The sequence below is a fragment of the Oncorhynchus masou genome, chromosome 28 (genome assembly GCF_036934945.1).
Source record: "Oncorhynchus masou masou isolate Uvic2021 chromosome 28, UVic_Omas_1.1, whole genome shotgun sequence".
In the NCBI taxonomy this organism is placed as follows: domain Eukaryota; kingdom Metazoa; phylum Chordata; class Actinopteri; order Salmoniformes; family Salmonidae; genus Oncorhynchus; species Oncorhynchus masou.
Window position 1 is genome coordinate 16,467,469 of NC_088239.1, and position 22,462 is coordinate 16,489,930.

General features: G+C 44.5%; 1 protein-coding gene across 1 annotated transcript; it reads left to right on the plus strand.

Annotated features, from left to right (window-relative positions):
• Window positions 1-654: 654 nt before the first annotated feature.
• On the plus strand, window positions 655-21,661 carry LOC135517268 (ankyrin repeat and SAM domain-containing protein 6-like). Its single transcript, XM_064941411.1, has 16 exons — window positions 655-1,250; window positions 6,789-7,315; window positions 9,865-9,909; window positions 10,424-10,628; window positions 11,671-11,777; window positions 11,947-12,098; window positions 12,216-12,450; window positions 12,871-12,920; window positions 13,192-13,395; window positions 13,515-13,686; window positions 17,181-17,380; window positions 17,521-17,707; window positions 17,788-17,855; window positions 17,977-18,093; window positions 18,239-18,335; window positions 20,793-21,661. Exons 1-16 carry the CDS (start codon window positions 916-918, stop codon window positions 20,840-20,842), a joined length of 2,751 nt encoding a protein of 916 aa, XP_064797483.1. The 5' UTR covers window positions 655-915; the 3' UTR covers window positions 20,843-21,661.
• The last annotated feature ends 801 nt before the right edge of the window (window positions 21,662-22,462 follow it).

The window sequence follows — 22,462 nt, forward strand, 5'->3', positions numbered from 1 at the left end:
TGGCTCCCTCTGCTGTCTATCTGTGGTGACACATTGAAGTATTGAAAACTGATCAAACCATTAGGGTCCTCAATAAGTCTCCCCAAAGGGTAGTGTACACTCTTTCATTGCCCTCCATTTCCCCCATAGATTTAAAAGGAATGGATTGGTGTAAGATTAATAAAGTGGAGACTACCTCTAGCCCACACGTATACCCATTGTAATCTATGAGGGGGAGTGAACGAACACACTCAGGAGAAGAGTAGAGATTCTGACTGCAGCAACTGTCTGTGTATATTATGGATTTTGCTCTGCAAAGTATCCTTAAAATATCTTGATTGTATTCTTAAAACCTCACCGTTCCATAGTGAGCATATGCATGTTTATAATGCATTCACGTAAGACAACTGCCAATTAAAATCCCATGTCCTTTATCATGCCTAAATGAATATTAAAGTTGAACATTAAATATTCATACTAGGCTACTATACTATACATTAATGTGATCGATTTTATTTTAACCATGCATCACGGTCTGTAGCCCTCAACTACTTAGTCTAACGTTCCAAAGGACTCCTTTCGTCCAATAAGACGTTTTTCTTTCTTTTTTTCAATAAAAGGGAGGTGGTCCGAAAAAGACTGCTCTTACAGTTGTCTTCATTATGCGCACGCGTAGAATGGCAACATTTCCAGAGGTTGAGACGAGAGAGTAACTGGTTGCGAATATGATTTACATTAGAAAATAAAAAGCTTTATGCTTTTAATTTGTGTGATAATATTGGTCATAGTACAAACCAAAACGCCGTATTACTCGAGGAGAGAACTTTACTCTTGTTAGTGCGTCATGCTTTTCAAAGTTGGGCCGCCGATAGACATTGGATTAAGGAGGAGAAAAGTTTTAGAACACCACAACTGGAACTCAAACTAACCTCGGAGATGAATTTAGGTGTTCCAGCAAACGCACTGTTGTTGTTTCGTGCTTGTGATGAAGGAGACTACGAAACTGCTCGAGGGATTCTTGATCCCGGGGCGAAAGATTCCGGGAGGCAAAGCAGACTGCGGTCAGAAGCGGGATCGGAATGCAATGTTGTGGACATCTCACGGGGACTTTCGCTAGTGCCAGTGGATTGCACAGATGAGGAGGGCAACACCGCGTTGCAGTTTGCCTCGGCGAGTGGACATGAGAATCTGGTCCGATTTCTACTGCGAAAGGGGGCTTCGGTGGACAGCCGTAACAACTATGGCTGGACGCCTCTCATGCAGGCTACAAGGTGTGGTTGCTACCAGTTTGTGCTCATGATATTGGTCAATAATGTATACAGATGTTAAATGGGTGTGTCCCCGATTAAAATGTTATAATTGTATTATAATATATGCACAACACAGATTGTGTATGATGAATAAATCAAAATTAAACAATCTATACTAGCCAGGGGTGAGTTTCCATAAAGATAATCTTAAATGACGAAATGACGTTGCCACGAGTAGCACCTCAGATATTGGGTGTTCGAGCAGTAAGAGATGGATTATAATGTGCATAATGTACCTGGAGGAAAAAGGGGGAGGGTCATACTTTTTCAATTTCAGTCAATGGGAGGGTTTAGTATTTTCTTTTAATCTAGTCCAGTTCAGGGTCATGCAATTTGTAATTGATGACATTTCAATATTTCTCACGGTTTTAAAATGAGTTGCTTATTAGGCTACATATTAACGTGTGGCCGATGCCGTCTCTCATCTCTGATTCTCCACTGGACGTGCAATTTCGAGTGTGCCTACAGGCTATTTAGTGTGGTCTCAATCAAATGATCCATATCTGATCGGGAAGATGGTGGAAACGGAGGTTTTGTTTGAAACTGCTAGTAATATAATAGTACAGAAAGTGAGAGTAGTGGGTTCAGTGGCAAGGAAAAAGGGAAATGAGAAAGAAGTAAAGCTGTGGTAGAAAATAGGAAACCACCACACTCGTTTTTATTTGGAGTGAGGGTTTTGGATCAATGCTACTTGGGAAAATGTTTAACGTCTGGAGGACAATCTGGAATGTGTTGAAGGAAAGTGAGTCACAAAAAGTGGTCTTATTTAGATTTTTTTGTGTCTGCGAAGCAGAATAAGTTTAAGACTCAAAAAGATATCGGAGTGGACTGTTTCCTGTATATATTTTCGTAGCAGGGGGCCTTTCAAGGGGGTTATTTTTGGGGTGGCTCAAGAAACAAAGCCAGAGGATATAACTGAAGACATCGATGGAGTGGTTGGTGCACGCTGACTGACCTGTATACGCTGACTGACCTGTATGGTGGATGGAGAAACGTAATGAACTTTATCCATGCTACTGTTTTTTGATAAATAGTTTCTCCCTTCTCATATAAAGTTAGGATTCATGAGCTTTTGTGCACAAGCCCCTTCAGTGTCATAAATGTGAAAGATTTAGTCGTGTGAAGAGGTCGACCGATTATGCTTTTTCAACGCCGATACCGATTTATTGGAGGACCAAAAAAAAATTGATACCGATTAATCGGCCGTTTTTAAATTTTATTTTATTTGTAATAATAACAATTACAACAATACTGAATGAACACTAATTTTAACTTAATATAATACATCAATAAAATCAATTTAGCCTCAAATAAATAATGAAACATGTTCAATTTGGTTTAAATAATGCAAAAACAAAGTGTTGGAGAAGAAAGTAAAAGTTCAATATGTGCCATGTAAGAAAGATAACGTTTAAGTTCCTTGCTCAGAACATATGAAAGCTGGTGGTTCCTTTTAACATGAGTCTTCAATATTCCCAGGTAAGAAGTTTTAGGTTGAAGTTATTATAGGACTATTTCTCTCTATACCATTTGTCTATGGTAGAAGAGCCACCACGACTAGTGAAGGTTTCTCATCAACTGAGGGATAGTGAAATGCTAAAAAGGTGGACTTAGGTGTATTATTTATTGCAATGGTCATAAACTTTACAGGCCCCTGAGCCTGTGTAGGAATGTAAACTCAGCAAAAAAAGTAATGTCCTCTCACTGTCAACTGCGTTTATTTTCAGCAAACTTAACATGTGTAAATATTTGTATGAACATAACAAGATTCTACAACTGAGACATAAACTGAACAAGTTCCACAGACATGTGATTAACAGAAATGGAATAATGTGTCCCTGAACAAATGGGGAGTCAAAATCAAAAGTAACAGTCAGTATCTGGTGTGGCCATCAGCTGCATTAAGTACTGTGCAGTGCATCTCCTCCTCATGGACTGCACCAGATTTGCCAGTTCTTGCTGTGAGATGTTACCCCACTCTTCCACCAAGGCACTTGCAAGTTCCCAGACATTTCTGGAGGAAATGGTCCTAGCCCTCACCCTCTGATCCAAAAGGTGCCAGACGTGCTCAATGGGATTGAGATCTGGGCTCTTCGCTGGCCATGACAGAACACGGACATTCCTGTATTGCAGGAAATCACGCACAGAACGAGCAGTATGGCTGGTGGCATTGTCATGCTGGAGGGTCATGTCAGGATGAGCCTGCAGGAAGGGTACCACATGAGGGAGGAGGATGTCTTCTCTGTAACACACAGCGTTGAGATTGCCTGCAATAACAACAAACTCAGTTCGATGACTCTGTCACAACGCCCCAGACAATGACAGACCCTCCACCTCCAAATCGGTCCCACTCCATAGTACAGGCCTCGGTGTAACGCTCACCCCTTCGACGATAAACACGAATCCGACCATCACCCCTGGTGAGACAAAACCTTGACTCGTCAGTGAAGAGCACTTTTTGCCAGTCTTGTCTGGTCCAGCGACGGTGGGTTTGTGCCCATAGTCGACGTTGTTGCCAGTGACGTCTGGTGAGGACTTGCCTTACAACAGGCCTAAAAGCCCTCAGTCCAACCTCTCTCAGCCTATTGTGGACAGTCTGAGCACTGATGAAGGGATTGTGCGTTCCTGGTGTAACTCGGGCGGGTGGCATCCAATTTGTTGCATTTCTGCCACCTACTAGACTGGAGTACAACTCCCTTATACTTTACTTAAAAATTTAAATATACTAAATAAATACCTTCTAATTTCAAAGTCATGTAAAATAAATGTAACACTCCACTAATGAAATGTATTTATTCCTACCTCATGCCATCACCCTGAAAGGATGGGACATCACCACTTAACACATCCTGGAACTCTTCTGCTGACAAGTCTCGCACACCGAGCAGCTGCCACAACAACCTCCATTTTTGGAGACTTACGATCCATCCCTGCAGTACAATTGATAACTATTGCTATAAATGCTAAAAATCCAAATCTTACTGAAACTTATTTGACTTTTTGGCCTTTTTTGGCCTCCCTCTGTACTGGTATATCTCTGCTACTCTCACCACTCCTCCCCCTTAACTCATCTTCCTCTACTTTCTTCACTGCCTCAGCATATGACAACTTCTGCTCTACTCTAACCCTGGAAACCTCAACCTGCCTCTCTCGCACACAACATTTCTGATCCCCAGCTCCATGGGCACCTCTACAATTAACACATTCCACTACTTTCCCCAGTGCTACACATTCCTTTGTCTCATACCCTTCTGCACATGTCTCACACTTTGGACCCTCCCTACTACACACTGCTGCCACATGCCCAATAGCTTGACACCTGTATCATCTTAATGTGTTCGGCACATACACTCGTACAGGATAACTTATATATTCTAACTTCACTTTGTCAGGCAAAGACTCTACTTCAAAACTCAAAAGAACAGACCGACTCTTCTGTTTCCCCACTCTCGCCACCCTGTCTGCGTCGCATCAAACGACGAGCATCACATACACCAGGAATCTTCGCCCTCAGCTGGTCAGCCTTTATATCTACTGCTACTCCAGTTATCACTCCTTTCATTGGTGCCCTTTTCTTGAGAACGAAACAACTCACTTTTCTTGCCCCCATTCTTTTTACTTCGAGCGCTTTCTTCCTCTGCCCAACAGAAACAGAAACTAGACCACTTCTAGTTACCCTCACCGATACCACTTGACCCAACTCTTTTTACTTTGAGCGCTTTCTTCCTCTGCCCAACAGAAACAGAAACTAGACCACTTCCAGTTACCCTCACCGATACCACTTGACCCAACTCTTTTTTTTCACCCACCATGAAACCACAAATGGATCAGCCAAAAGGCAAGAGTCCACTTTTTCCAGGAACTTCTCTCCTACCGTCAGACTCTTCTTCATCCTGATCCTCGGTGCATTCCTCAGTCTCCGATAACTTCACCACTCCTACCACCTTCGATACTTCCTCATTCACTTCCATTTCTCCTCCTGTCTTCAGCTCCCTCTGCTTGCACTTTCTACTATCCTTCTTTGACAAAACATCTCCCTTTTTTTCCACCATTTTTATCCGACTCAAGTTCACCTTCTTCCCTCACTCTCTTAGACCTCCTCAGCCTCTCTTTTTCCCTCCATTCCTTCTCTGTTTTCCAAGTACACGTCTCCTTATGATAATACTGCCGCTCCATCCCTGACACCCATCTTGTACTTGCTTTCTCTAGGGACTCCATTTTCCCCTCGTCCCCATATCCTGATCCTACCTCAACTCCAGTCCTCGGCCTGATTGGTGTCACACTTTTTCCCCAGCCCTAGCTAACACACCCAACTCCAATAATCACCTAATCATGATCTTCAGTTAAATGCAATTAGTTTAAATCAGGTGTGTTTGCTAGGGATCGGGGAAAGTGTGACACCAATCAGGCCCCCGAGGACTTGAATTGTCCAGGCTTGGCCTATAGGCTACCAAGTCCATGCTCACAGAAGCACAGAGCAGTGTTATATTTCTAAGATAGCAGCTGGGATGGTGTAAATAAAACTAGGCTGCATTACACTGCAATGGATATTTCAACCCTGAGCCCCGGCCTGCTCTGCTCTTGCTAATCCAAAACTTTTTTGTGTGCTGCCTAACAAATGGCTGTGCTATGTAGGCCTATGGTGTCAGTTCAGGAGGCGAGTCAAATGCTTCTTCCGAAAATCATCTTTGAATGGTCTAGTCCCCAAAAAATGTGTGTAGACTAGCCTATAGCCAATGTTCTGTTCAGTTTTACAAGGAGAGAGAGAAGATGAGGAGGACCGGAGGTTAAATTTGATAGCTTGCTACTACTATAATTGATTTTTAGTATGTTTCTTGCTGATGATGTAGGCCTGTTTATCATAGTTATTGATCTCACAATAATCCAGATTTGAGTAATTTACATTGTCGTACTGACACTTTAAGCAGCAGCCGCGGCACAATCAATCGGAAATGGACAACTCTTGGTGCTGAAAGTACGCTCGTGCTTCAACGGTCTTAGTTGTTGCGTAAATTCACCCACAATGCTGTTTACTTAGAACTGCATCTATGTCATATTTCTGAGTGTACCTTCAAAGAGATAGATCATCTTAATGATTAGAAACATATGCTCTCCTCGGTTTTGACTAGATGGTATACAGTCTCTCAGAATTGACTTTTCGTAGCAGGTAAGGACAATTAACATGGCATGTTAGGAGAATTAGGTTAAGGTTAGGAAAATGGTTAGCGTTACCAAAAAGGCAATTTGTTTAAACTTTTTGATGTCAATTTGACATAGGCTGTATCCCGTCTAGACATAACTGCTCTCCTCTCTCCTAACACTTCCTGGTCACCTGTGTACCATGTGACCTATGACCCCATATGAAGGTTCTCATAGTCTTCAAAACAATAAGCATTAACATCATTGTTCATTCATTGCTTACCAATGGACTTATGATGATATTAGTACGTTTTTGGAAATATTTGGACAGTTCCATGACTTTGTCTTGTCGTCCACTAGGTTTGGCCATCTAAATGTGGCCCACATCCTGCTGGAGAACGGGGCGGAGATGAATGGCAGGAACCGGATGGGGGCCAGCGTGTTGACTATGGCGGCCAGAGGGGGCCACACCCATGTGGCCAAGCTCCTCCTGGAGAGCGGCGCCTACGTAGACGACTATGACCACCTGGCGCTCGCTGAGGGTGTCACCAACAGCAACAACAGCGTCGGAGACGAGGGTGGAAGGGAGTTCATGGATATCACGGCGCTCCTTGCTGCCTCACAGCATGGCCACGAGGCATCCGTTCGCCTGCTCCTGGAGTGGGGGGCGGAGGTGAACTTTTCCCAGAAGACCACGGGCTGGGGTGCCCTCATGCTGGCCACGCTGAGCGGGAAGGTGGTCGTGGCCCAGCAGCTGGTGGAGCGGGGTGCGGACCCGGACCAGGTCAACGTGCTGGCCAAGACTGCCTTCGAGCTATCGCTGCAGCTCAATCAGAGGGATGTCAAGGCCTACCTGGACTCCATTACCACCGTGCGCCCACAGCCAGGTATAGAACAGCCACGAGTTCACTAAGTTCACTACTCTCTCCATGTGTAATGAAGGTGGTACGACGAACCACACTAATGTGATGAGTAACCATAGCAACGTCTAGGCCTTAGCTCGGCGGGCTAACACAGTCTTGTGACATGTATGAGACCTGGATTTGAACCCTGGTTGGTTGCACACTGTTGGAAATAAGTTTTCCAGTATTTTCATTAAGCCTATTTAGGTAGACTGGAACAGACCCCCATCTAACTCTGTTACACCCAGCCTCAAAACATTTAGGCTCGGTTTCAATTGGTTGAGGAAATGTTATTGTTGGCAGGCCTTGATGCTGATTCAGGGATCTCTGTCCCACTGAAGAAGCATTCAGGAGAAACACTAATCTGATATGCAGTCAAATTAGGCCAACAAGGCACAAAGCAGTTTTTCTATTTCTGATATGATTGTCGTTAGTCAATACACAGATAAGATCGCAACAAGTTCATCTTTGATACTAAATGGAAGTCTTCAGCGTATCTTGTGCTGGTCACTCATAGGTAGTAGTCTCGATTGTTGTGAAAGTTTTCGAATTAACTCAAGGCTTTATTGTAACACTACAATTGACACTCAAGTGAAAGTAAAGCAGTGGTCACACCTTGGGTGTCTAAAAGAAAGAGACATTGTTATAGAGTTCCCCCCTAGACACCTGTTCTCTTTCATGTGCCTCTTGTCTTTGGCCAAGAAGTACACAGGAGGGAACCCGAATTTGAAACCTACCCTTGAAAACGTCTGAGCTCTGCATTTCTTTGACAAATTGTTATTATAGCAGGGCTGAGTTCAGCAGCGGGCAACAAACTGAACGCTGCAGATAGAAATTTCACAATTAGAGCTGACACGATTCCTCACTCTACATGTCAGAGAGGAAAGTCTGTTGTACATAATATATTTATATCTGAACGTCCCGCGATGTTGTGGCCCTCTGAACGTAGGTAGAGAAGTACCACCTTAAAGGGACAGTTTACCCCAAAATAAAACCATTTTTATTTGAAAGTTTTCGCCCCCAAATTCCTGTGTAGATCCTGCGATATTAGGAAAAATCTGCAGGCCTCAATTCCAAGTGAATGGGAAAGATTGGCACCATTTACACCTAGTATTTAGATGGTTAGTGCCAATAATTCCCATTCTAAGCAGATGCAAGACCACCTTTTGAGCTATAATGAAAACGATTTCAACGATTTTGGGGTGGGCTATCCCTTTAAACATCTGAATCTTCCTAGAATTTCTTCAGCCAGTCACCCATTCTAATGATCAACATTACTCAGTAATGCCAATTAACTACATCATCCTGTATAACTGGAAAGACAATGCACAGTTGAAGTTGGAAGTATACATACACTTTAGCCAAATGCATTTTAAACTCAGTTTTTCACAGTTCCAGACATTTAATCCTAGAAAAATTCCCTGTCAAAGGTCAGTTAGGATCACCACTTTATTTTAAAAGTGTGAAATGTCAGAATAATAGTAGAGAGAATTATTTATTTCAGCTTTATTTCTTTCATCACATTCCCAGTGGGTCAGAAGTTTGCACACACTCAGTTAGTATTTGGTAGCATTGCCTTTAAATTGTTTAACTTGGGTCAACTGTTTCGGATAGCCTGCCACAAGCTTCCCACAATAAGTTGGGTGAATTTTGGCCCATTCCTCCTGACAGAGCTGGTGTAACTGAGTCAGGTTTGTAGGTCTCTTTGCTCGCACATGCTTTTTCAGTCCTGCCCATACATTTTCTAAAGGATTGAGGTCAGGGCTTTGTTGTCCTTAAGCCATTTTGCCACAACTTTGGGAGTATGCTTGAGGTCATTGTCCATTTGGAAGACCCATTTGCGACCAAGCTTTAACTTCCTGACTGATGTCTTAAGCTGTTGCTTCAGTATATTCACATAATTTGCCTCCCTCTTGATGCCATCTATTTTGTTAAGTGCACCAGGCCCTCCTGCATCAAAACACCCCCACAACATGATGCTGCCACTGTGCTTCATGGTTGGGATGGTGTTCTTCGGCTTGCAAGCCTCCCCTTTTCCTCCAAACATAACGATGGTCATTATAGCCAAACAGTTCTAAAAAACATATATAACATGTTTTCTGCTTGAATTTTCCCTATTGTTTTGCTGTTCAATTGATATATCAGAGATCTCAAAGTTACCGCTCAAATTTTCTCCATATCACTACTGAATTCTTACAATGCATATATTGTTATTGTACACTATGGTAAGCACATTAACCTTAACTACAGTTCAGGACTAAAAGGACCAGTCACATGTTTTGAGTTCCGTTTTCAGTCTGCCTGGCTAGCAGTCATGTGACTGTGGTCCACTCTCTTGGTGGTTTTGGACTGAGCTTTGTTGTCTCTAGCCAGTACAACTCCAGTATTTCTCCACTCAAGTGTTCCCTGTCCTCTTCTGGTACCCAATGTGACTGGGTTCAGCAGTAGGGGTATTGTATGGTGGTGGTGGCAATGTAGGATTGTTGCTTTTTCAGTCCTTGGTACATTCATCTTTTCTTTTACCACTCGCATAGATGACGAGAAGAGGAGACCAGATGTGTTCAGTGCCTTGAAGTTAGGTGAGTTTAGCAGACACAGGCACATACTAAACAGAGGTTTGCATTGTAAGAGGAAAGCTGTCATATTGAGTTATGTCTGCAAGAGTGGGCATAACACTGCCATGCATTTACAGTAAGTAATCCAACCATGCATGTAGTTCAACCAAAAAGTCATACCTAAACATTCCTGAAGTAGGGACTATGTGAGTTTGAGAGAATCTAACATGGTATGTGCACAGGGCAGTCTTGCATGCTTGCTCAATGCAGTCTGGGGTAAAACCCTGGGAGGGAAGAATGTGTGGGGTCTGAGAGGGCTGAAAATATTTGAGACTTTTGGGTGGAGGACAGAGACCTTTGTTTCAATAAGAATGTATGTAGCTGGAATTGAGTAGTCTGTGGTAATCTTGTGCGTGCGTGCGTTCATACTCATATCTGTGTGAGTGTGTGTGTGTTTGCACGTGTGCATGTGTGTTTGTTTGTGCATGTGGGTTTGTGCATGTGGGTTTGTGTGTGTGTGTGCATGTGTGTGTCCCAGGAAACTCCCAGCTGGTGAAGGAGATCTTGGAGGAAGATCCATCCCAGGTGAACATGGCCAACCCGGACGGGGCGTCTCCCCTGATGATAGCAGCCGTCAGTGGGCAGCTGGAGGTGGTGCAGCTCCTGCTGGAGAAGAGCGCCGACGTGGACAAACAAGATGGAGTACACGGCTGGACGGCCCTCATGCAGGCCACGTACCATGGGTAAATATGTGACGCATGACCGCAATTTTGATTACAATTTGTTATTCTACACAGACACCTTCACAAAGACACAATGGCTAAAACACATACACTACCGGTCAAACGTTTTAGAACACCTACTCATTCAATGGTTTTTCTTTATTTTTACTATTTTCTACATTGTAGAATAATAGTGAAGACATCAAAACTAGAAAATAACACATGGAATCATGTAGTAACCAAAAAAGTGTTAAACGATATATTTTATATTTGAGATTCTTCAAATAGCCACCCTTTGCCTTGATGAAGGCTTTACACACTCTTGGCATTCTCTCAACCAGCTTCTCCTGAAATGCTTTTCAGACAGTCTTGAAGGAGTTCCCACATATGCTGAACACTTGTTGGCTGCTTTTCCTTCACTCTGCGGTTCGACTCATCCCAAACCATCTCAATTTGTTTGAGGTCGGGGGATTGTGGAGGCCAGGTCATCTGATGCACTTGAAGAAACTTTCAAAGTTCTTGAAAATGTCCATATTGACTGACCTTCATGTCTTAAAGTAATGATGGACTGTCATTTCTCTTTGCTTATTTGAGCTGTTCTTGCCATAATATGGACTTTTACCAAATAGGGCTGTCTTCTGTATATCCCCCTACCTTGTCATAACACAACTGATTGGCTCAAACACATTAAGAAGGACAGAAATTCCACAAATGTACTTTTAAGAAGGCACACCTGTTAATTGAAATGCATTCCAGGTGACTACCTCATGAAGAGGGTTGAGAGAATGTGCAAAGCTATCATCAAGACAAAGTGTGGCTGTTTCAAGAATCTCAAATATATAATTTGTTTAACACTTTTTTGGTAAATGCATGATTCCATGTGCTATTTCATAGTTTTGATGTCTTCACTATTATTCTACAATGTAGAAAATAGTAAAAATAAATAAAAGCCCTTGAATGAGTAGGTGTTCTAAAACATTGACCGGTAGTGTATACAGTCATGGTGATTTTTAAAAATTGTCTTCTAATCTAAGCTTTTCTTCTTTCACACCTGTGCTCATAGGAATAAAGATGTGGTGAAGTATCTGCTTAGTCAGGGTGCAGATGTCAACCTGCGAGCCAAGAATGGCTACACTGCTTTTGACCTGGTCATGCTGCTGAATGACCCAGGTAAAACCACAACACAATCTGCCGCTGCGTCTGAGTTTACTGGTGCAGATAGTCAGTGTGAAGTGTTATAATGCATTTGCACTGTGATATGTGTTATCATTGCTAGTGCTTAGTACACCTGGTAAACCCAATGCACCCAAGTCACACTCTGCCATTCTCTTCCCTACAGACACTGAGCTGGTGAGGTTGTTGGCGTCCGTCTGCATGCAGGTGGACAAAGACAAGGGAAAACACAGGGGCAGGACTCCCCTCACTGGCTCCAAGAGCAGGCAGTCTCTCAATAATGTCCCCGTACCACCCGATGACAGAGGAGGATTAAAGGTCAGGCACTGTTTAGATCAGGGTATGCGTTTTGGTATGCGTTTTGCCCAGGGGCTGTATGTTATGCACTCTGTTTATTATCATGTGGCATATAACTACTGTCTCCTTCCTGTCCAGTCGTGGTGGAACAGGATGTCTAACAGGTTCAGGAGGCTTAAGCTGACCCACACTCTAAGACACGGGCTATCCTCCAACCGCCTGGCCCCCTTCCCTGATGAACCCGAGGCGCCTCTGGACGCCACCATGAAGGCTGAGAGGAAGAGTGCCACCCCGTGCGGGGCGATGTCGCCCCCTGCAGCCATGGGGAGTACTGACAGCAGCACGGCCTGGACAGCCAAGAGCAAAGACAGTGGTGAGACACGGGGGAAATAAGACCTTTCCCATTAGCAATGTTCCAGTTTTTGTTTTGTAAACAGAATTTTTGCAGTACTTCTTTTTACAGTATAGTCAGTTTAGAATAAGCAAGAATTAGCAAGTATTGAATAAGCTGTCCTACTGATTGTACATGGATTGTTTGTGAGAAATGGGAATTGAACAAAAGTATGGTAAATGTCTGTAAGTGGCATTTCCTAGAAACCATCTTGTTTCCCTGATGTTTTGAAACGGTTCATTTTTTTTCACAATGGCCATATTCTTCCTGAGAGATTTAGTTGAAACATTCTATTTTGTGGTCAGTGGCTGAAACAGTTGAGCCTTGAATACAGGAACATGAGATAATGTCATGTATGATTCTACTAAACTACCTATTGATTTATTTGTATCTGTTTCATAGGTCTTGGCAGAACAGGCACAGAGAAGGATGACTTTCTAATAACCACAATGGTAGGAGTCTTTACATTTGAAGAGGTTTTGAATTTAAGTGAATTAACCATGATAAGCCCTGTGGCTACATTTCATTGACACTTCAGTTGAAGTGATCAATGGAGTCCTGTGGCAAACTGCTACACATTGTGGATATTATTGACAGAAAACTGTGAAAATGGAGATGCTCTGTCCAGGCTGGGGACCATAGACTATTTACTGTGTATGCTATGGCATAGATAATGCAATGCTGGCGTGATTGAACTGATTGAAACTTCTACTAAACTTTCAGCTGAGAAATGGGGCGCCGCTGACCCGTCTGCCCAACGACAAGCTGAAGGCAGTGATCCCACCCTTTCTGCCCCCGTCGAACTTTGAGCCGTGGAACTCAGACCGCTCCAGGGTCATCAAAGAGGGCAAGAGCGAAGCCTCACGGCTGCCCATGCCACAGAGACCAGGCAAAGCCAACTTCAACAGCAGCGGCAACTCTGACATTGTGAGTCACACGTTGCTGCCAATTTTTTAAATATTTTTTTTACTGTAATTGAAACTCAATGATAAATTGTGATTTTGAAGTGAAGAAAAAGTATTCTTTCCTTCCATGCTGTGTCACAGACCTCTATCAGTCGTGTGGTGAGCAGGTCCATTAAGTTCCCCAGCCTCACCAAGGGCCCCTCGTCCACCTCCCCCTCCAACTCAGGCAACTACCACTCCCCCCACTCCTCAGGTGGCTCCAACGGGGTGGCAGGGCTCAACCGCCACGGGCCAGACTCACACAACCGCTCAGGTACAGGCACATGAAAACACACTTGGCTAGGTGTCATACACACACACACACACCACACACACACTTTCAGACTATTCCTACTGCATGAGCAGAGATCAGATGACTACTGAACTGGCGCCAACAGAGATGGTCGCCTCGCTTCGGGTCCTTAAGAAACTATGCAGTATTTGTGTTTTTATGTTTTATTTCTTACATTGTTACCCCAGGAAATCTTAAGTCTTATTACATACAGCCAGGAAGAACTATTGGATAGAAGAGCAACGTCAACTTACCAACATTTTGACCAGGAATATGATTTTCCCGAAATCGGATCCTCTGTTTGGACCACCACCCAGGACAATGGATCGGATCCCAGTAGGCGACCCAAAACAACGGCGCCGCAGAAGGGGCAGACGGAGTGGTCTTCTGGTCAGGCTCCGTAGACGGGCACATCGCTCACCGCTCCCGAGTATACTACTCGCCAACGTCCAGTCTCTTGACAACAAGGTAGACCAAATTCGAGCAAGGGTTGCCTTCCAGAGAGACATCGAAAACATGGCTCACTCGAGATACGTTAGAGTTGGTACAACCACCTGGTTTCTTCACGCATCACGCCAACAGAAACAAACATCTCTCTGGTAAGAAGAAGGGTGGGGGTGTATGCCTTATGATTAACGAGTTGTGGTGTGATCCTAACAACATACAGGAACTTAAGTCCTTTTGTTCACCTGACCTAGAATTCCTTACACTCAAATGCCGACCGCATTTTCTACCAAGAGATTTCTCTTCGATTATAATCACAGCCGTGTATATCCCCCCCCAAGCAGACAGCTCGATGGCCCTGAAAGAACTTCATTGGACTCTATGTAAACTGGAAACCACATATCCTGTGGCTGCATTAATTATAGCTGGGGATTTTAACAAGGCTAATCTGAAAACAAGGCTCCCTAGATTTTATCAGCATATCGAATGCGTGACCCGGGCTGGAAAAATTCTGTATCATTGCTACTCAAACTTCCGCGACGCATACAAAGCCTCCCCCACCCTCCTTTCAGCAAATCTGACCACGACTAAATGTTGTTGCTCCCAGCCTATAGACAGAAACTAAATCAGGAAATGTCCGTGCTAAGGTCTGTTCAACGCTGATCCGACCAAGCTGATTCCACGCTTCAAGATTGCTTCAATCATGTGGACTGGGATATGTTCCGGATAGCGTCGAACAACAACATTGATGTATACGCTGATTCGGTGAGTGAGTTTATTAGCAAGTGCATCGGTGATGTTGTACCCATGGTGACTATTAAAACATTTTCCAACCAGAAACCATGGATTGATGGCAGCATTCGCGCAAAACTGAAATAGCGTACCACTGCTTTTAATCATGGCAAGGCGATCGGAAACATGACCGAATGCAAACAGTATAGCTATTCTCTCCGCAAGGCGATCAAACAAGCTAAGCGTCAGTATAGAGACAAAGTAGAGTCGCAATTCAACGGCTCAGGCACAAGACTTATGTAGTAGGTGTAACGCTCGTCTGAAGAAGAGGACCAAAGCGCAGCGTGGTACGTGTTCATGATTATTTATTCAAACTGAACACTGCTGGAGGCTCCGGACCGGGCACCGTCGTTGCCGGAGGCTCCGGACCGGGCACCGTCGTTGCCGGAGGCTCCGGACCGGAGGCTGTCTCTGGAGGCTCTGGATTGGTGGCCTTCGTTGGAGGCTTCGTGCCATGGATCATCACTGGAGGCTTCGTGCCATGGATCATCACTGGAGGCTTCGTGCCATGGATCATCACTGGAGGCTTCGTGCCATGGATCATCACTGGAGGCTTCGTGCCACGGATCATCACTGGAGGCTTCTTGCCATGGATCATCACTGGAGGGAGGAGACACACAGAAGGCCTGGCTCTGGGAGCAGGCACAGGACTCACCAGGCTGGGGAGACATCCAGGAGGCCCTGTCCTTCTGGGGACAGGCACCAGATACACTTGGCCGTGGAGGCGCACTGGAGGTCTCGAGCTGAGTGCCTGCTCAACCCATGCTGTCTGGATGGTGACTTTGGCCCGGCACGTGCAGGGCGCAGGCACAGGACACACTGGGCTGTGCAGACGCACTGGAGACAGTGTGCAGAGCCGGCGCAGGATATCCTGGGCCGTAGAGATGTACTGGAGTCTGGAGAGCAGGGCTGGCACAATCCTTCCTGGCTGGATGCTCATCCTAGCCCGGCAGATGCGGGGAGCTGGAATGTAGCGCACCGGGCTAAGAACGCGTACTGGAGACACTGTGCACTCCACCGCATATCACGGTGCCTGACCAGTACGACGATCCCTCCGGTAAGCACGGGGAGTTGGCTCAGGTCTCCAACCTGGCTCAGCCAATCTCCCCGTGTGCACCCCCCCCAAAAAAAAATTGGGAGTGGCCTCTGGGTCTTTAGTGCCATCCTTGTCCCAGTGTGATCCTTGGCCCTTACTAGCTGCCTCCGCCTTCCTTGCTGCTTCGACCTGCTCCCATGGCAGGCGATCTTTTCTCAATCAGAGACCACGATAGACAGCTGCCTCTGATTGAGAACGGTGTGTTTACGGACATATTCAATCTATCCTTATCCCAGTCTGCTGTTCCCACATGCTTCAAGAGGGCCACCATTGTTCCTGTTCCCAAGAAAGCTAAGGTAACTGAGCTAAACGACTGTCATCATGAAGTGCTTTGAGAGACTAGTCAAGGACCATATCACCTCCACCCTACCTGACACCGTAGACCCACTCCAATTTGCTTACCGCCCCAATTGGGTACGACAACTGCTCCGCCCACAACTGTAAGGCTCTCCAGAGGGTAGTGAGGTCTGCACAACAAACTACCTGCCCTTCAGGACACCGACAGCGCCCGATGTAACAGGAAGGCCAAAAAGATCATCAAGGATAACAACCACCCGAGCTACTGCCGGTTCACCCCGCTATCATCCAGAAGGCGAGGTCAGTACAGGTGCATCAAAGCGGGGACCGAGAGACTGAAAAACAGCTTCTATCTCAAGGCCTCAGACTGTTAAACAGCCACCACTAACATTGAGTGGCTGCTTCCAACATACTGACTCAAATCTCTAGCCACTTTAATAATAAAAAATTGGATGCCACTTTTTATATAATGTTTACATACCCTACATTACTCATCTTATCTGTATAATACTGTACTCAATACCATCTACTGCAACTTGCCTATGCCGTTCGGCCATCGCTCATCCATATATTTATATGTACATATTCTTATTCATTCCTTTATACTTGTGTGTATAAGGTAGTTGTTGTGAAATTGTTAGATTACTTGTTAGATATTACTGCACGGTCAGAACTAGAAGCACAAGCATTTCACTACACTCGCATTAACATATGCTAAACAATGTGTATGTGACCAGTAAAATGTTATTTGGTTTGATTTTATCTGTGAGATTTGCGCAGACGGCTAGTGCTAGTACTACTCAGTGGTAGTGCTACTCATGGGCTGTGATTCTTCTCTTCCCCAAAGGGGGCAGTTCAGACAGCGTCCTGTCACAAATTGCTGCCCAGAGAAAGAGAGCTGCAGGCCTGTTAGATCCAAAGGCCCAGGCAGCAGAGGTGCCAAGCCCCACCCCTGTGCCTGCTCCTGCCCCCACCGTGCCTGACATCAGTCTCCCAGACATCCACAGCACCCCCAGCCTGGTGTCCAGCGACGTCCACTCCAGACGGGTCAGATATAATATTGATACGTAGAAGGACAACCTATTACAAACCTTGTTATAAGACATTATAAAGGCTCATACACGCTTACAACATGTCAGTGTTAACTAGTGAACTAAGTGATTCACACCCATCTATTTTCTTTACAGAAAGCTGACCTAAAGAAGAGACCCCAGTCTGGGAACTCCTCTACCTCTAAGAGCACCTCTCCCACCCTGACCCCGTCTCCATCCCCCACCCCCAAACCTCCCCCAGGGGACTCCCTGTCCTCTGCCTCCTCCCACCCACGCTCCAAGAGCAGCGGCGGCTCCAGCAGTGGCACCATTACCGACGAGGGTATATATGATGTAAGATATAAATACTTTAAAAACAATCCCTTCCTCTGCTTATCTCTGCTGATCTCTCACTACACCCAGATGAGCTGTCCAGTATCCTGAAGAAACTTTCGTTGGAGAAATACCAGCCCATATTCGAAGAGCAAGAGGTATGCGTTATCCTCACTGTAGCTTTAGCCGTTGTGTATTTGCTACTTATCCTACAATGTTCATAGCTGTGGTTTAAATCTCATGTCATCTACTCACTCAGTCAATGTGCATCCAATACAGGTGGATATGGAGGCTTTCCTTACTCTAACAGATGGAGATTTAAAGGAACTGGGGATTAAGACAGACGGGCCTAGACAACAAATACTGGCAGCTATTTCTGAACTCAATGCTGGGAAGGTGTGTTCAATATTTACAAACCCCCCTCAGGCACGGAACACAATCTATTTGTTTTAGTTACCAAAGAGGGATCACAGCTTGATACATCCAATTAAAATGTATAAATACAGTGTATTATTATTATTCATCTGAATTGTTGCTGCAGGGGAGAGAGAGGCAGATTTTGCAGGAGACCATCCACAACTTCCAGTCCTCCTTTGGCAGCAGTGCCAGCAACCCCAGACCGCCAGGACAGCCACGCTGTGAGTGTTATGACGTCACACACCCCTAATCAAGATGCAGGACACATGGCGTCCGAATCCAATATTACAAGTTAACAGCCCATCTATAAAGCAATGTCTCCAACACTTAAACTGACTGTAATTAGTGGGCCTACATGTTAATCATGGCCGTAACTACATACGAGTACACAGAGGTCCGGACCTCTGTTTTCAAATAAAAATAATAATGATAATAATGTACACAATACAGAAAATGTATTATGACTCAACATCTAAATATTGCTCCCAGCATTGATCAAAGCTCAGAACGCTTATATTCTTGATCTGACTGAGTTCCGATCTGACTGAGTTCTAATCGCGCCTGCCTATTTGTGAAGAAGTGGAATCATGAAGAGTGGTATGTTTGCCTGCATTGGATGGATTTGCCTTTTTAGCAGCACATTCACCACTCTGTCAAAAGGCTAACTCCGCCCTCTTGTGGCACATGTCGAGGGCCTGACACGTGAGACGAACCACCCTGGCTCCGAGTCGGTCTTTATTTAGCCGACTCGGAGAATGAGTGCACAATTGGTAGTCGCTTATAGATATGTCAGGGACTTCTATTACAGTAATATTGAAGGACTCTGGCTAGTATTTCTTAGCCAGCTAGAAGGATGAAGTCAGAACCTAACTTTACACGGCGTCTACCTCGACAGGTGAAAAAATACGCTACTAAGTTCTCATAATAACTTTGCTTTACAGAAAGTAGACTACTGAGACAGTGATGTGGCGCTCAGTGGTGAGGCTGAGGCAGGCTGCAATGCATGCAGGAGGAAGGAGAGAATATGTAGAAAGAGGGGAAGCAAGCAGAGAGGTTAGTATAGTGGTTCCCAAACTTAGAGTTGGGGCCCTATGTGAGGTCCTCTTAGAAAATCTTATCAAACAAGTTAGGAACTTAAAAAATTATATGTTTCTAAATGAGCATCTCGACATGGCCTATCTTCCCTATAGGCCTACAACCAGCAACATGCCACCATGCATCCCACTGCTGGCTTGCATCTGAAGCTAAGCAGGGTTGGTCCTGGATGGAAGACTAAATGCTGCTGGAAGTGGTTGGAGGGCCAGTAGGAGGCACTCTTTCTTCTGGTCAAATCTTTTTTGTTTTTTTCCCCCAATGCCCCAGGGCAGTGATTGGGGACATTGCCCTGTGTAGGGTGTCATCTTTCAGATTGGACGTTAAACGGGTGCCTGTGGTCACGAAAGATCACATGGCACTTGGTAAAAGGACACATGGTAAAAGTACGGGTGTTAAGCCCGGTGCCCTGGCTAAAAACCCAATCTGGCCCTCATACCATCGTGGCCACCTAATCATCTCCAGCTTCCAATTGGCGTATTCCTCTCCCCTTTAACTATTCCCAGACCTCCCGAATGGATCGCAGTGCTTGAGGCGTCATTAGAGCCCTGGGTTTGATCCCAGGCTGTTTCACAACTGGCTGTGTACGGGAGACCTTTGAGGCGGCACACAATTGGCCCAGCATTGTCCGGGTTAAGGGCTATGTCCTATTGTGCTCTAGGACATAGCCCTTATGGTGAGTCGGGTGCTTGCATGCTGACATGGTTTTCAAGTTGGACGGTGTTTCTGCCGACACATTGGTGCGGCTGGCTACTTCAAGAAGTAGTGCGGCTTGGCAGGGTCGTTTTTCGGAGGACGCATGGCTCTTGACCTTCGCCTCTCCCGAGTCCGTAGGGGAGCTGCAGCAATGAGACAAGACCGTAACTACCCATTTTAATATCACAAAATAAGGGGTACAAGTACAACAAAAAATAATCCCTGGGTCATTGCTGTAAATAAGAATGTGTTCTCAGTTAACTTACCCAGTTAAATAATATAATTTAAATGCAAACTATGCATTTCTAAAAATGTCACGTTTTCATTTTATATCGGTGGTTGTTCATCTTGTCAGTTTCACATGTGTTTATTTTAATTTTTTAACAATACATCACTGATATTAATACAGAATCAATAGTAATATGCTAATAATTCATGTGAATGTGATAATACAATCATCTGTGCTCCATTGATGTTTGTTTGTGCAGAGCTTGATCAGTAATGCCTAGGAATACAAATTTGAACGCTATGTAATTTCAAGAGTTTATGCAAATCGTCATTACAACTGACTGATGCTATGTGTCAGTGTGAAAAATGTGTCATATTCCACCCCTTTTCAGGGGTATAAGATTACAACTGTATAGCTAGTAGGCTATGTGTTTGTAGGTTGAATGAGGGTAATGAACCTACATCAGCCAAGGTGATAATTGCTGGGGTCAATTTTGCTTATTTTTGCTGTTCTCCAAATAGCATTTTAAGTATTTTAATTGCATAGAAATTCAGTAAATTAGCTTTAATTTAAAAAAACTAATAATAATCTAATCCTTCTGGACCTCATTAAAACTCAAACCCTGGTTATGGCCCTGATGGTAATCATTCTGTCCTTGTAGCTCCTACAGGCTGGGTCCGACACCAGGTGCGCACCTCCAACAAGAGGTAACAACACCACGCTGCGACTAAGGACCAACTGTATAGGAGGTCAGAGATGACCCTATAGCCCAGGTGTGAGGAGACTCTACTGGACGCCAGCGTTCCAGAGCACTGCTGCGTGTGAGAGGACGCTGCAGCACAGACCCCCGAAAGGGATCCCCATGGGCTGGCGACCCCATGCCCAGCGCCCTGCTGCTTACCGACAGAGCACAACGTGATGTGCGGCCATCATTTATTGCCATGGCAACAGGGCTGTCACGCCAACTGCTGACCTATAGGGGAGATACAGTAGAGGAAGTGGGCGTGTACTAAGAAAGAACAGACCTACTCATGTCTTAATGGATGTGGGAGATGAAAGCCTTTAAACTGAGATCAAGACTTTTGGGCACTGATGATGTACTATGTGAGAAGAGAACTTCAGGGACGGTTTCACAGACACAGATTAAGCCTAGTCCTGAACTAAAAAGTACATCAAGAGAATCTCCATTAAACATGCTTCTGAGTCCAGGACTAGTCTTAATCTGTGTCTGGGAAATTGTCCCGTAATGTCTTAATGTATTTGGGAGATTGTCACATGTTGAAGATGTAAGAGGTTGGAGAAATTCTGGTTTGCCAGAATGATGAGGGAAGATTGTTTTTATTTGTAAAAAAAAAAAAAAGTTTCCTTCTGCCTTTCTCTTTTTTTCTTCTTTACTATTTCACTACTGTTAGTTTTATAATGTTTTCTTGTACAAGGTTTCATGATTTGTGTATGAACAAAGTAAGTCAGTTTTAGTCTGATGATGAATGTGAATGGCTGAACTGTCATTATTAAAACCCATGAAAAGATGGACATAGTGTTTTCTGTTGTTGGAGTTACGACTGCTGCCGACTTACACATTGCTCTCTACAGACTAACTCTCAACTTTATGTATGATGGTTTTCAAAAGAAATGAATATATTTCCCCATAGGAATAGAGTCAACACTCCATGCCGCTTTGATCAGGGATGGGCATCTTTGATTGGGGTGGGGGCCACAAAAACTAATCTCATCATGAGGGGCCGCAGTGGCTCACTGGTCTGTGTACCCACATCCATACCAGTCAGAGCCGGCCCTAGGCTTTTGGGGGCCCTAAGTGAACATTTGTAGCTAGCAAAACATTTTAGCGCCGTCCTCTTGACAGCAGAGAGTACATTTCCTGTAATTCTGTTCATGTTGCCATAGGGTGGAGAGAAATGTTTGCAGTTTTAAATATGAGTGAGAGTGACTAACAAACTAAATGTGTGCCCCCGGTTGGTAATTTTACCATGATTACTACCCATTTAGTTAGCTGGCTAGACTAATTTAGCAATCAAACATTTTTTGGTAACATGGGCTAATTGAGTGACTGACATAATGAGAAAAACTGCTGATGCATAACCACATTTTGAAGTTGCTCCGTGTGTATTCTAACTCTGAACATTAAGTTGAGAGTTCCTAAACATATTTATTTTTTGTTTTGGTGGGGGGGGGGGAATTGATCCGCGGGCCTACAAAAGGGTGGCGACCCATGGATCAAACTCGTTGACTACTGGGGTGTATTCAGGATGCTTTCAGTGTTGCTTGAGCATTTGAAAACAACGATAAATGTAAGGTTACTTTTAATACTGT

Excerpts from the sequence above, each read along its gene's own strand:
- LOC135517268 (XM_064941411.1), top strand. The coding sequence starts at position 916 with ATGAATTTAGGTGTTCCAGCAAACGCACTGTTGTTGTTTCGTGCTTGT. Across the intron at positions 10,629-11,670 it reads ATGCAGGCCACGTACCATGG|GAATAAAGATGTGGTGAAGT; the intron begins GTAAATATGTGA and ends CTGTGCTCATAG. Across the intron at positions 17,856-17,976 it reads CCATATTCGAAGAGCAAGAG|GTGGATATGGAGGCTTTCCT; the intron begins GTATGCGTTATC and ends CATCCAATACAG.